The sequence below is a fragment of the Caloenas nicobarica genome, chromosome 18 (genome assembly GCF_036013445.1).
Source record: "Caloenas nicobarica isolate bCalNic1 chromosome 18, bCalNic1.hap1, whole genome shotgun sequence".
NCBI lineage: Eukaryota > Metazoa > Chordata > Aves > Columbiformes > Columbidae > Caloenas > Caloenas nicobarica.
Genome location: NC_088262.1, coordinates 905068 through 920380, shown reverse-complemented (window position 1 = coordinate 920380; position 15313 = coordinate 905068). Strand labels below are relative to the sequence as shown.

The 15313-nt window shown below is 46.8% G+C and overlaps 1 protein-coding gene across 3 annotated transcripts in view; it reads right to left on the bottom strand.

Moving 5' to 3' along the window:
• RPTOR (regulatory associated protein of MTOR complex 1) overlaps positions 1-15313 on the bottom strand; it is a 103999-nt gene that overhangs the window by 77460 nt on the left and 11226 nt on the right. For all 3 annotated transcript variants that reach the window (XM_065647693.1, XM_065647694.1, XM_065647695.1), the window contains exons 3-4: positions 12859-12941; positions 2539-2697 (exon numbers count right to left, since the gene is read on the bottom strand). In XM_065647693.1, the coding sequence (XP_065503765.1) occupies positions 2539-2697; positions 12859-12941 (242 nt within the window). The remainder of the gene's footprint in view (positions 1-2538; positions 2698-12858; positions 12942-15313) is intronic.

Here is a 15313-nt window from a genome sequence, read left to right as displayed (position 1 = left end):
AGATACACAAAAAGCACGTTATTGCACCTTCAAAATCTGGCAGAATGGCAGGTAATGGCAAGTCTGCTGGTCTGCAAGGCCTGTCTGAACCCTGCCTTTGTCAGCCAGTGCTGCCCAGCGAGCCAGAGCAGGAAGCCTGCGGTAAAACCGTGTGCGAGTCCGTCACGGAGCCCTGGCTGGTGCCGCCTGTCAGCAGCAGCTGCAGGTGATGGAGGAGCCATGGCCACCCCCTGGCCACCCCCTGGCCACCCCCTGGCCACCCCCGCGCATGGCTCCAACGGGCTGGCCCAGCAGAGCCCAGCTCAGGGTGAGTGAGACGTAAATCGCTTCCAAAGGACTTAACAGGAACACAATGCTGATGCACATTGTGTTTCATATTCTCCTGTTAGCAGCAGAATTTGCTCCTGGCAACGCACACATTTCATAGCTTTTTGTACAACAGCAAGACAGAACGGACCCAGGAAAAGGACGTTTTCAACATAATCGCTCCTTCCAAAGCATGGTACAATTTCTCGTTCCGTCTCCTACCAAAAATGAAGCAATGCCTACGAGTGCGCTCCAAAGAGATGTCTCCCAAGCTCCAAAGCTTCCTCAGCAAGTTGCCGTGTTCAGCTTCTGGCCGGGGACTGCTGAACTCCATGGAAGCTCACGCCGGGACACGGCAGTCCATCCCCCTGCCCTTTGTCAACTAATTCCACCAGCTACGTAAGCAGACAGTTCTCAGAGAGTAGATAATAAAACGTAAGAGAGAAGCATTCTCCTTATATTTCCACTTTAAACATCAGTTCAGACAGAGCACCAACTGTGCAAGGTCTAAATTAAATTTAAAATACCAACCCTTGAGAAGTTAAGGGGAAGATATTAATGAAGATCTAATACTATGTGAACTTTCTCCAGCATAATTACGAAGTGCTCATACAGCACCACATCTCTATGCTGTCTCTGATAGCCTGGCACATGCTGGAAGATTTATTAATAAATGATGTGCCCTCTGCCATCACCTATATCAGCCCTGTAACGGCTGCACACCGATTTTATGGGAGAAAAAAACAAAAGGGAAAGGCAAAATGAGCATCTCCAGCCCAGGAACAAAGGCACACGGAGATGCCTGGGCAGACCCTGGAGATTCACTGTTCCTGAACCACGACAGCCCCGCAGCTCCATCCAAACCTGCCTCACGGGTCCCGCAGAATACGAGCAGGATGCTCAGCCCGGCCCCACGGGAACGCAGGAGAAACCCAACGTGTTTTATTTGCTTCCACAGCCCGGGTGAGCTGCAACGCGCCGCAGCCGCCAGCGCGGCCGCTCCGGCTCCTCTGGCCCCTCGCTCGGGGTCCCTCCCAGCTCTGCCTCCTCCGTGCTCTCGCACCTGAGGCTCCCAGCGCATGTGCGAGCACCGTAAATCTAATTGTAAAATGTCAGCACAGTCAGATTGCAGTGCCTCCACTATTTCACTTCAAGACTGCTGCAATACTGAGCCTCATTAGGCCCTCTGCTTAGATCTGAGACTGAATTCCTTAGGACTGAGTTCTAAATACTGCTGATTTTTTTCCCACCAGCATTTCCTTAAATTTAACCGTTTGCTAAAAGAAAAGTTCTACTGCTGAGTCTTTCTTTCAAAAAAAGCCAATATGTGGTAATATGTTGCAAAAATTATTAAGTTTCAACTTTCTCCATCAATCTCTATGGCAATCAAATTTTTTTCCCAGTCTGTAAGACAAACCAGAGACCTCCGCTCATCACCAGTGGCAACCACAGCAGGTTACCCAGCTGCCACTGCAGGCAAACTGGGAAATGCCCAGCTAGCTCTTCAGAAAGCACCTGGCACAATCCACGACTGCACCGCACACTCATTTCCCCTTCCCCACAGGGAGCACGTTCTGCCCAGTGTTCCTTCTGGCTTATTTATCGACCACCGGCTGTTAAGTAAGAAGAAAGTCACTCCAGTTTGTTCTTACGCACTAAATTCAGCTTCAAAATGAATTAGTGTTCAGACCAATTCTCTATTGCTCTGAATACGTCTCCAACACAGATGCATCAGAACGAAGTGATGCCCTCTTGCACTTTCTCCCCCACCCTTCTACCCTGCTCTTTCAAATTACCACTGAATGCTCGTTCGATTATAGAAATAATACACGTGAACTATGAGAAAAGAAGCTCAATAAGCTTCCAAAATAAACTAGGAGCATATCTATGATAATAAATGCAAATCCTATGTCAGATGAATGTACTTTCAGCTACAAGCACAATGTCCCAGTTTCCTGAGACTCCATTTTAACTCAGTTACCTTTAAAAGACACTAAACAGCTCAACTAAAGGGAAACCAAAGTACATCTGGAATCACTGGAAGGCTGTTGCATGTGATCGACACAGTTGTACAGAGTGTGGCTGAGAGCTATGGCTAAGCAGGGAACCAAACCAATTCTACACCAAATGCATTTTCAACCTGAAAATTCAGCTGTTCTTTAACAGAACGTTGCAAGTGTATACATAGCAGTGGAAAAGAAGGAGCTGCTCAGCACTGCTGCGCAGACGCACCTTATTGAAGACCCAGATCTCGCCGTTCACCGTGGGCCTGGGCACGCCGTGCCCGTTGTAGTGGAACAGCACCCGCTCCTCCTTGGCGTTGCGGCGCAGAGACGTACACAGCTTCTTAACTTCGTCCACCGTAGGATCCAGACTCTGCTTGTACCTGGCCTAGTAACATTAAATGTAAGATATTCGTTTTAAGCATAAAAACAAATCTGTTTAAGATGCAGACAGCTACTTAAGATAGAAGCATGTATATAAACTGGTTATGTTGGAATAAGAAAACATAAAACATTTACTGTAGAGCTGAGTAAACAAAATATGTCTGCTATGGCGTGTGGGATCGCACATACAGTAACGACACAGGGCTGACTGAACCCCGACCCGTCCCACCCGGAATTACCAGCATTCCAAAGGCCTTAGGAAGGTCAAATATATTTTCAACATTAGCCAGCCTCAAAAATAACCCTGCGTAATCCTCTAATCCTCAAATTCATGCCCTGTACATCTCCAGCTGAACAAAATTCCCTCGTAAAGACAGAACGCTGTATAAATCAGATATTCCGTAAACCTCAAATCTCAGACCAAAATGTTCCTTCCCTGCCATCTGGAAAAGGGACGTGGAAACGGAATGAAGAGCCCAGCGTGAGGGTGGAGGAGCTCAGGTACCCCCCTTCCCAGAGAGAAAGGGCAGCAGCCTCGGGCTCTGCCTCAGCCCAGACTAGTTATCTCGTTAGCGGGTCATCTTCCCTTTTATTAACAAGCCAGTTTATGTAGAAGAAACCTGTCCAACACCTCTGCACAGGTGTTAAACCTACATGGAGTCTTGCCTTTTCTAGATGGACCCACAGTGAAAAATGTTACAGCAAAACGTTTGTCTTCAAAAAGAAACACGGGCAACTTCTCACAGCTACACTACAGACACTACAGAAACCTACAGAACTACAACACAGGAATAAATGTGCAATCAGCAAGTATGTGACAATTTTATTCAACACTGAGTGATAAATAAAAACAGAAAAAAATCAAAGCAATCTAGCATAACGCTAATATACTTCTAAATTAACTTACTAGCCATGAGGAGCGAAGATCAGGCACCAGGTTACCCCGGACTGCGCTGCACCCCAAAGAAGGGCTGGAACAGAACTGTGTTCTCAAAGAGCTCGTACTGTAAGCCAACACCATTCTCACGATACAAGTGCACAAAAGCCCCGGGAATTTGATATTCACACAACTGGTAAAAAGAGGGAAAACTGATTGAGGGCCCTCGGCAACCAGCCATTGCTAGTGGAAAAATGTTCTATTCGATGCCATCGCAGCTTTGGCTGTGGCCGCTCCACTGCTGGTCCCAGCCACGCAGCTCTGCAAGCACGGAAATCAGTCACGTCTGTGGTCGAGAAAAAAACCAAACTGTTTAAAAAACCACAATACTTCAAAACCATTTTGACTCGGGAAGTTGAAGGTGCCCATGTAGTAGCCAGTTTATCATACTCGAAAATGCATTTTTTTGAAGCAAGGCCAAATAATAACAAAAAGTCTTTCGACTGTCCTTTGAACGATAAAAGCCTGTTTCTTCCTCTCTGCTCCAGAACTGCAGAGAGACTGAGAATCCACAATCACAAGGGTTTAAAAAAAATTAAAGCCAATGTATCGAAATAAAGAACCAAGTTTAAGAGCAGGACAATTGTATACATCTCTCTACAAAAATCTGCTACTGAAAGCCTATTTATAAACCAAATAAAAGTCTCAGAAGTTTGGGCTTTTTGGCTTTTCTTCTATGACAGCCAAAGATAAGAAAGTCTTAAAATACTACAGTAAAAGAGGATGAAGCACTTCATTTAATATAAAAATGTTTTGCTTGAAAAATAGACACCATGCTGCTCAATTAATATTCAGCATCCCAAGCCAACAGGCAAGACAGATACAATGAATGGCATCGTTTCCATGATTACAACCACAGAGCAAAGCAAGCGAAAGGAGAAAAAAACCATTAAGAACGAACCAGTGATGTGACAAACTCATCCTTTTTGGGAAGTGAGCGAAGAGCAGAGGCGAGATCAGCGCTGCACGGGTCCCCCGCCCTCCCTCTCCGTTCAGGGTTGTTATGAAGGTGCTGATTTGCAAAAACGTGCACCTTAAATCACGCTCTGCCTGCTGGCGCCTTTACAGACACTAGAACCAGAGTGGCTGGTGATTTTTCAGCTCCTTTCTTTCCAAAGGAGAGCACGCTCATTGGAACACTCCTCACGTCCTTGCAGCATAAATATTAAATACAGCTCACAATTAATGAAGGTGAATTCATACGCTAAAACTAAAGCCTGTCGATCTAAAGATCCAAACTGTAAACTTATTATTTGTACATTGAGAAACACAAGGCTGAGAAGAATGAAAAGCAGAGGAGGGAGCTGTAAATGATCACAGTTTGAGTCCCACCTGCCAGCCCGGGACTTTCACATGTGTTTATTCCACATCATTCACGCGCAGGCGACACCAAACAGGTACCTGAGGAACAAACTAGACCAGGTGGTGGCTTTTTTTTTTCCCCTAAAAGGTATCTTCAAGACCCAGACCAGGAAAATAAAACACTTTGGGGTTAATTACCAAGTGCATTAGCTAGATGGTTTTGCTCTGGTCATTAACAGGGATTCTCTGAAGATGTGACCTATCAAAACTGTATCATTTCCTTACTCAAGACAAGAGGAACATTCTGGCTCTATCTGGTTTGCTAACTTGAAAATATTAATTACAGTGAAGATGGATATTTAAGTTTAAATGCTAAACTAAGCCACAAGGAAGACACTTGCAAGTCTGAGGCCAGTCCTCTCTGGATATCTGGTTGCAGTTAAACATCCATCTCAAGCTCCTCGCTGCTCGTCTGTTCACAAGCAGCGCAGAGTCGAAGAGCTGCAGGTGCTGGCTGGAGCTCGGCTGCGGGACGGGCCGCGCGCCGGCCTCACCTCCTGCTGCTCACACCGGCCGTGCCTTCGAGCGCAGTGTGAGCGGAACCCTCGGGCACCCCATCCTCATTGGGGGGCTGCAGGATTCAACAATGCTGCCAAAGAAATACCTCTGAGCAGGCTGCTCATGAGAACTGATGTTGACAGGGAAGACAATTTCACAGGTTCCACTTTATTTTTTGTAGTGTTAAAGATTTATCAGCTATTCTTTTTCCTCACTGTCAGAAGAATTCAAGTCCACATTCCACCCCGAGTGAGCCGCCCAGCTGCAGCAGGGAGGGGTTGGTTTTGATGCACAGTGGTGCAGGTGCCCCCAGCCAGGGCAGCCCCAGCAGCACTGCCCGCAGACCCACTGCCCGCAGACCCACTGCCCCCAGACCCCACTGCCCCCAGACCCCCTGCCCCCAGACCCCCCTGCCCCCAGACCCCACTGCCCCCAGACCCCACTGCCCCCAGACCCCCTGCCCCCAGACCCCACTGCCCCCAGACCCCACTGCCCCCAGACCCCCTGCCCCCAGACCCCACTGCCACGGGTCAGGTCACAACTCCAGGGAACCCGGGCAGGGTTAAGATGCTACAACCTCCCCAGCTGCTCATCGCCACCTCCTCCCCATGTTCAGACAGCAGAAGGAAACGGGCGGCCCGGTTCAGATTTTTCAGCACAAGAGAGAGCAGCTTCAGGTGATGGTTCAAACCATCTTTGCAGATGGTTTGACCCCAGACCTGGTGCTGGGCATTCCCCTGCCCCGCTCTGCAGAGAAAACGGCAGGGCAGGTACTGCTGCATTTGCCCCAAATTCTTCCATGTTCACAAGACATAACAAAGTGGCTTTCATCATTTACCACACTTACAATTTGTGCTTTTCTGGCTAAACTACCAGTTCTTCTAGAGGGGATTTTTGCAAAAACAGCACACAGCTAACAGTGAAACTCTGAATGGCACCACAACGATTCTTCAGATAGACTGAGAAGGTAAATAACTGGGTTTGGTGATGATACTTGTTCACCCCTCTTCTATGACAGACTTGTTTTTTTCTGGAAAAACATGCTGGTTTATGCTGCAGACAGTTGATCTTTAACAAGACAGCAAAGGATTGATACAGCAAGATTTTGCAGAGCCTGAAATAGCTGCCAAATGCAAGAGGCTGTTGGGAAATTAAGAAAAAAAACCAAACAAACAAAAGCGAAACCACCACCAACCAAGCAACCACAGACCTCTTAGGAAAACCTGGTTTTGTTAAACAAGGTCACGATGTTTGTTGTTGTTGGTTTTGTTACATGTTCCTACATCTGCAGAGCAGGGAGACCAAGTACAAGCTTTTCCATTTTGCATTTTCCCCTTTGGAATTCTACAATATTTCTTTTGCAGGATCAATTAGTATTTGCTGTTGTTTTAAAAGAAAAACCCTACAGAAATAAAGGAAAAGTATGACTCACAGAGAGACCAATAATTAGGTCATGTGTTCAATTAGTTTTCATGCTTAACTAGTTACTCTTTAGGAAATGCTCAACCTTTGATGTGCAGCAGGCAACTTACCAATTAATTAGGCAGAAGGAAGCAATGCGAGGAATGAAACCTCAGAGCCCAGAGATCGTTAATGAGGGAAACAACAGCATCAACAACAGAAAACATGCACTAAAAGGTAGAGGTTTAAATTATCTGTTTCAAGGATCTTGGCTGTACTTCCTTTGAAATTAAGAGAAAACTGTTCGGAAGCAGAGCAGAAGAAAGCAGCAGCCTCATTGGGTCAGAAAAGCAGCACTGTTTCCTTGAAGACTTGCCACAAAAACTCTAATCTAGCCATATTGTACGAGATGTGTCCTCAGAGCCCATGACTCACTGGGGGATGTGAGCTGCAAGAGGCAGCGCACGGCATATGAGATTGGATTAGAAAAATAAAAAGGAAACTCCTTTATTTGAAAACCTGCATAGTTAAGCACAATGGGACATACACACTGCTGGAATCTCCATCTGGCACCAACAGCTTGGGAAAAAGATAATATATAGTGACAGCTCATCTAACGACCACTGATGAGCGGCACACGCGAAGGAGCAGGCACATGTACCGGGGCTGGTACCCAGGAGCGGGCACGGGTACCGGGGCTGGTACCCAGTTCCCCAGCTCCCGAGGCCACTGCCATCAAACATCGCTGTGGCCGCTCCTCCTCCACTCTGTCACGTCTCTGAACTCAGGGAAAAAAATGGGTACAACCACATACATTAAATGGGCTGGAAAGACTGAAAACATGCCTAGATGTGCCAGCCTAAGGCGTTCAGATACGTGACTGCCTGTCTCTTGTTAAGTGACACTAATGCAAGTAAGGAAGCATCGAAAAGAGAACTGCATCAGGAACAGCAGGAAAACTGCTGTGTGACAAGCGTCCATACATCACCGCACCGTCCTCATGACCAGGGGTGCTGCCAGTGCAGACATTCTCAAAGGCCAAAATTGGCTTTCAAGCCACCCTTCCCAAAAGCTTTCCAAGAGTTTGTATAACCTCATCTTACAGATTTCTCCAGCCCTTCCCCTGGCGGGGATTTTCATCCCCCTCCAGAGTTCTCCTTCACTCAGTGACGTCCATTCCGGTGGGGCTGCCACGAAACACAATTCCATTACCAACCAAAGCCGTGAGGGTGACTGTCTACGCAAAACAGGAGGAAGTGGAGAGAAGAAAAAGTGAGACGACAACGTAGCACCTGAATTAGAAAAAGCAATCCTGTAATTGACTGTAATTGACTTTGAAGGGGGAAAAAATTCTTTGGGATGTAGCATTTAAAGTCCTGTGAATGTTCCGGTCAGTTTAGACTTAAAGAAAGAAACTGGTCAAAAGCCACAACTAACACAAAAAGAAAAAAAAAGTCTATCACTTTATGCAAATCTAATAAGTATATTTCATACCAGATCCTGAATTATGTAAACTGTACATCATTCAACCTACAGTTCTGCCTTGGGCTACACAGCCCCATTCTCGAAGGCACATATGAGGAATGGAAACGATATCATCTAGGGAGGGGAAAGCCAAGTAATGAGATGTCCATTCTGAGCAAGGGAGGGGGGAGGAAGACACCACCTGACACCTTCCAGGAACGACACCAGCAACCCCAGACCAGCTCACCTCCTCGCACTCTGCACCGCACTGCACAGGGACCGTTTGACAAGGGGTGACTGGTGCTTTTTATACAGAAGTACTGCAGCCCAGTCAGGGAACTGCAGCCCAGAGGGTGCAGAAAAACCCGCTGTCCAGAGCAGTCCTGGAGAACCGGAGCAGCAGCGGAGAGCAGGGAACAGCTTCGTCCTCCACACTGAGCCTGTGCCCCAGGCCCGGCCTCGCGGAGAAATGGGTGGAAACTGGGACTGAAGGAACAGTAACTCCTGCCCATTAAAATCCCCACCAGCTACTGCATCTCCATAAACCCCCTCACTGCAGCAGCACTCCGAATCGCAGCCCAGTATTCCTATTTTCAAAGTCTGATGACTTTCAAACCACGGAAAGTTCCTGCCTTTCAAAGAGCACAACACGCAATGCTGCCAAGAGAACTAAATTTGCATCACGCACCAGGGCAACGCGTGCTGCTGCCAGCACTGCGCCCAGCAGCTCTGGCTGCTCCCCGACGCCAGCGCTGCACCCAGCACAGGCAGCGGCTGCAGAGGGGACCAGGGGAGGATCAGAACCACAGAAACATCATTTCACAGTGATCGATTTCTCATCCAAGTATTTTAAGTACAGAGCACAGGAAGAATCTCCAACAGACATCCGAAGTCCTTTGTTTGGGGCAGCTTGAGTGATCTAAGGTGCTGGCTCCAGGCTCCCCTCCTGTGGTGTTCGCCCAGCCCTGTCTGCCAAGCTCCGTGACCCAGGTCCCGCAGGGGCAAACCCCAGTTTGGCCCAGTTCCCCCATTCCCCAGCCCAGCAGCCACAGGTTCCCCAAGAAGCAGCCCCAGGGACGGCTCTTCCCCCCCCACACATAGGCCGGGCTTTGGCTTTCCCCCCCATACAGGCCAGGCTTTGGCTTTTCCCCCCCCACATAGGCCAGGCTTTACAGGTCCTGTGCTGGAACTTTCACTACCTTTCCTTCCTTTCATTCTCAGCTGCCTAACCAGCCCCTTTTATCCCTGTCACTGAGCCTGCTTTCCAGATTACCCTCAGCTTTAACCCCTTCCATGCCCACTGAAACTCAAAACCCATGGTCCTCGGTAACCTCAGAGAAGAGCTGTCTGGTTTTTTCTTTCCACTTCTTCACTAGCACCTACATTATCTGTGCACCGAACTGCAAGAACTCTTACTTGTTCAGAGAATTCCTTATAAAGACAGATAAAGCCTACAGCTTTGTCATCCCCTGCCCTCTTCCCCCAGTAAAATTTTCATTTGAGAATTGCAATGAAATGACTGGATATTGTTTAACTGCAGTATTTTACAGATGAAACAATGGCTGAGGTGTTTTTTACTCCGGCAGCACACAAATTTATGTAGCTACACAACAATAAAGCAAAGTCTTAAATTTAATCAGAACAAATACTTCGAGCAATGGCAAGCTGATAAATTATTTAGAAAGGGGCTCAGTAAGACCTAGAAGGAAATATGCATCAGCTGTGCAGCCTGGGAGCTTCCAAACCAAAGAATTTCTATGCTTACCGCTTTCAAGGCTTTTGCACCCAAACAGGCAGGAGTTTGAACGATGTCCTGCAGCTGCCAGCAGCCGAGGACCGCACTGGTGCTGGTGTCACGGGGCTTTTCCCAGTGTCTCCCGCGGACGGGATCCAGCTCCCAGCACTCAACACCGCCTGTGCATCCTCACCGCGCGGCTGCCCTACGGCCCCCAATATCGGCTATTTCAGGACATTCTAATGATTTGGTCTCTTTTTCAGGCTGCCTCATTTTTGCCAAATCGTCTCCCATCAATTCTTCAACCATTCCAAAACACTGAGAAATAGACAAAACTCGATGTATTAGTATTTATATGGAAGGGCTGGGAAATTCAATAATGTTCCTATTGTTTTATTGCAGATGGCACATCAACTTCTCTTTATTACTGCAGAAAACTCAAGAGCCCTGTGGAGTGCAATAAAACGGTACGTGCTCGGCTTCGCAATGTTTCCAAGGGCTGTGATTGACCGGGAGGAACGCGGCACCTCGCACACGAACAGCTGAGCTGGGTAATCGCCTGTGTCCCGCGCAGCGCCGGGGCCGCGCAGGGTCGGCCCGCAGAGCCAACCTGCTGCTCCCCGACAACCGGCCCGCGCTCCGCGCTTGTACGGACTCTGCTACTAACGGGGGGAGGAAAAGGGTTGTTGCCACCTTTGCACCACGAGGTTTTATTCTCCTGTGTGATTTCAGATACTATTTGAATTTTCTGCCAAATTCTTGGGCTGCTAGAGAGAGATTAAAAAAAATTGTCAATGTACCAAGAAGAAAAACGCAAAAGTAAATCCTCTTGTCTTAAATGTATGCTATGTATACTTCAAGAGAAGTCCTTCTTATACAAATATACTTACAAAACACTTCAGAAAAAAACATACCCACAGACAATTACCTACAGATTTACTACTGTAAACTTTTCACCACTAAAAACAGTCAGTTTCCTTCAGGTAATACATTCAGCTTTTACTGAACAATAAACTGAATTCTAGTCAGTCAACCCTGAATAAGGAAGCAGGGAAGTACCAAACAAAGGCAAGAGGTAAAGAACAAGCACGAGCTGTATTCACATTCAAATTCCTCTGAATATATAGTTATTTCCATCCAGTCTGAGTTAGACAGAGGAGGGACTCTGAGCACATACAACAAACCACTTCACCAGCCACCTTCAACAACACACATACCAAGAGCCTTTTTTTCAGTGAAAAATATTCTCAGCAGTGTCTGGCACAAGAAAACTTCATATTTCCTACTGCAAAGATCATCTCCAAGCCAGCTGTGCCGTGCCTGAAGGTATCGGAGCTGCAGGAAGGAACAAAGACCTGGGAGAACAGAAACCTCAAGTTCCCTGTAGGAGCAGGACGTCCAGAGCGCCGAGGTTCCAGACCCGAACAAACTATCGGCAGCGGCAATCTATCGTTATTGATTTATAAATGATAAAGAAACAAGTAAGTTAATGTAACCCACCGCAGTTTAAATAGAAGGACTGAGTAAAAATGCCTAAGGGCGCTGCTAACACAAAAACCTTCTCAACCAGTCATCCTATCCAGAGGACAGGAAAACACCAGTGACTTCAAATTACAGACCATACTCTCAAGCTATATAGCAACAGACACCACAGAGACACTTGGTAAGTTTAGACTTTAAATAAGGTAGAGAGCAATGTCAGAAACAGGACATATAGTCCTGGTGCTGACAAAAACGCGCATCAGTATTATTATTACTGAAGACAATCTAAAAGGAAGAGAAGAGACAACGTCTCCTGAAAAAACTGAAGACCAGGTTAGTATGCACACCACATCAAAAAGAAAAAAACCTAAAGCAAATCTATGGGTAGATTCATTCAGGGAAGTTACTAGTTCTGTTTGGGTTACACATTACATGCTTATAATGATAAATTTATGATTTAGTAGTCAATAGTCCAGGTACTTTGAAGAGGAACATTTTGACCCAAACTGCTCGAGCATACAGATAGGGACACGAAAATACTGGGGAACATCTCCAGTGAAGAGGATTCTATAGTCTGGCCTTTGTACCTGTTTGAAAACACTGCAGACTTCAAACTTCATTGTTTAGGTCTTTCTGTAGTTTATTTCCTGAGACACATGAAACTATGGACATTGAAATTCCCAGAAGCAAAACACTTCCCAGTGTGAACAAGATGATACAAAACAGGAAATAAATGGTAACTTGGGTGTTTGTTTATCTCAGGCTTTGTCACTACCGTCCAAAACATTCCGTTTCAAAACACACACACACTCACACTCACACTATACTTCAGCTAGAATTACAGTTACCAAAGCTCTGAAATGATGTTTTACAACAAAACCAAAAGCCTTCCTCAGCTACTAACTGCACAACATGCATTTGTTCCAAGGGATAAACCAGCGCTGCTGAGTGCTGGGACATGCGGCTAGAACCAGCTGAGCCCAAACACATTGTTATAACAGAAGAAACTATAAACTCAGCACGAAAAACTTCAGAACATCTCAAAAATACAATAAAGTCAGAGGAACCTAATTAAAAAAAAAAAAAAATCCCAGTAGGACTTAGGACTTGAAGCAAGCAGCCGAGCCCACAGCGGGTGCTGGCCACGGGCACACCCAGTCTGACCAGTGCAGGAGCTGGCTGGTGCTGGTGGAGGAAGGACGCGAGCACGGGGCAGACAGCGCTGCAGACACAGCAGGCGCAGGGGCCGGGCCGGCCGCCCGGGACACGGAACACAGAACACCTACCCGCGGCTGCCAGTTCTCGTACTGCTTCTGTAGATTCGCACCGATGGTCTCCAGAGCTTTCTGAGGGCCCATGGACAGCGGATCTAGGAAACATAATACAAATGAGGAGTTTGGGCCACAACTGAATCACTCAGCTTGACGAGAGGCAGAAATTATTTCCAGTTCTACGTGCATTTCAGCCTCGAGCTCCTCCACATCCCACGCCTGTGAAATCCAGATGTACAGGCTGTGAGACCCAGCTCTGCCCCACGGCAGGACCCACGGCTCTGCCCCACGGCTGGACACACGGCTCTGCCCCACCGCAGGACCCACGGCTCTGCCCCACGGCTGGACCCACGGCTCTGCCCCACCGCAGGACCCACGGCTCTGCCCCACGGCTGGACCCACGGCTCTGCCCCACCGCAGGACCCACGGCTCTGCCCCACGGCTGGACACACGGCTCTGCCCCACGGCTGGACCCACGGCTCTGCCCCACCGCAGGACCCACGGCTCTGCCCCACGGCTGGACCCACGGCTCTGCAGGGGAAAGCGCCCAAAGCCTCCACACGTCCCTCTGCAGAGCCTGCTGGCACCAGAGATCCTTTAATGGTGGTTTAATGCAGGTTCCGTCCATGCATTCCATTTCAAATTCATAAACATCACATTCTTCATGGAACTTACTTGGCTGCAATACCCAAAAATTATCCTCAAATTCTTCCTCAGGTAGAAATTAAAATACCATAAAGACTGTCAAATTGGGAAGATTTATCTCGCTAAGGTAATAAATACGATTTTGTTTTTAAAGACAGGAGAAGCATAACATTTGTTTATTTTAATACTGAAAAAAGGTTTCTATAGTAAATAATGAAAATTTAAATGAGTTAAATGTTTGATGACAAACATTTTTCTTCATGAATTCAAAATCCTGCTTCATTTACTTCCATTGCTTACTGCTGCAGAGACCATACACCATTTGTAATTTTTAAGAAGTTAATTTTATCACCAGATAATTACCGCCATCCATACATACCAGTACAATTTTGGCTTATGCCAAAAAAACCCACGGCCGTATACCTGACACTACTGGCAAGTCCCCGCCGCACACCCGCAGCTCAGCACTCGCTGACAGACCTTCCCGGAACGTCTCCAGGTCCCGCAGCGGCCTTGGCCGCTCTGAACCGCAACAGCCCCCGCTAGTGAGGGGAGGCCCGAGCAGATCCCGTGAGATGTTGGACAGTAACCCCCAGCAGCACTCACGCTGCCTCAGAACAGCTTCTGCTACTTGACATGCCATTGCCTACTGCTCAAATTAAAAAGTGGAAACAAAAAAGCAGCATAAACACACCAGATTTTTTTTTTTTGAGTCCTTCAAAAGGACCGAACTGAACTTCAGAAAAAGAAATTAAAAATACTTCCCATGCACTTTGACACAGAAGAATGCAGTTTGTGGCCTCCAGAGTGCCTTCAGAGTAATTAGCGTTATTAACAATACCCTTAATACAAAAATAAAGCACACGGGTGCCATTCCAAGAGCCAAACAAGGGAACAAGTTATTTTCCTGAGCACAGGTCCTGGCAGGTCCAGGAGAGCCACAGGTTCTGTGTGACCGTGGGGTCCCCGTGGGGACAGTGGCTGAGCTGGGAACAGCAGCGATGGCACCGCAGTGACCCCAGAGCTCCTGCAGAGCTGGCGGACACCCCGAGTCCCACAGGACACCCCCCTACCTGCTCTTCAGACTGTTGCAGAGAAGAAGGAAAAACAGGGGGTATTTTTGCAATTACCTTTGACAGAAATTTCAAGTTGGCTAGAAATGGAAATGAGTACTTGTGTATATATACACACTAAAAATTTAATTAAAAAACTGCATTCAGAATTCTCTTTGTTGATGATAATCACTAATAACTTTATTTTAATGACTCTGCACTGCTCCTCATTCTCTTTGCTCTCTACTCATATATCCATGAGAAATGAGAGCTGTTCTCTCCACTGAATACATGTATTCATTAGCGCTTGCTCATGGCTTTTTAACTGCTTTAAAGTCATCAGCATTTTTACATTAAAAAAATGCGATGGTATGATTCATAAAGCAGGTAAGGTAAGGTTAGAAATGAGACATTCTGAAAGTTTTCAAAGAAATTCAGTGTGTGAAATGATTCATTTGCCTCTGCAGCCCCAGAGTTTAGGATTACGGTGCTCTGCATGTCACTTGCTGAAGACTGAACGTTCCAATTCCTAGATAAAACCCAAATCTCTCTTAGAAAACTTTCTTACACAAGGAATTTCCTTCTAATATTTCTTCAGATTTGTCTCATCTTGGTAATCGGACTTGATCTCCAAAACCAAGGGAACTTCTAATTTCTTAACAAGAAACTAGGACTTTAGTCCAACCCAGCACCAAAGTAGCAAGTTCATGTGCTGGAATTATTTCCAAGATATCCTTGGGAATCGCTCCAGGTCTTCTGAATTCATGATCCCA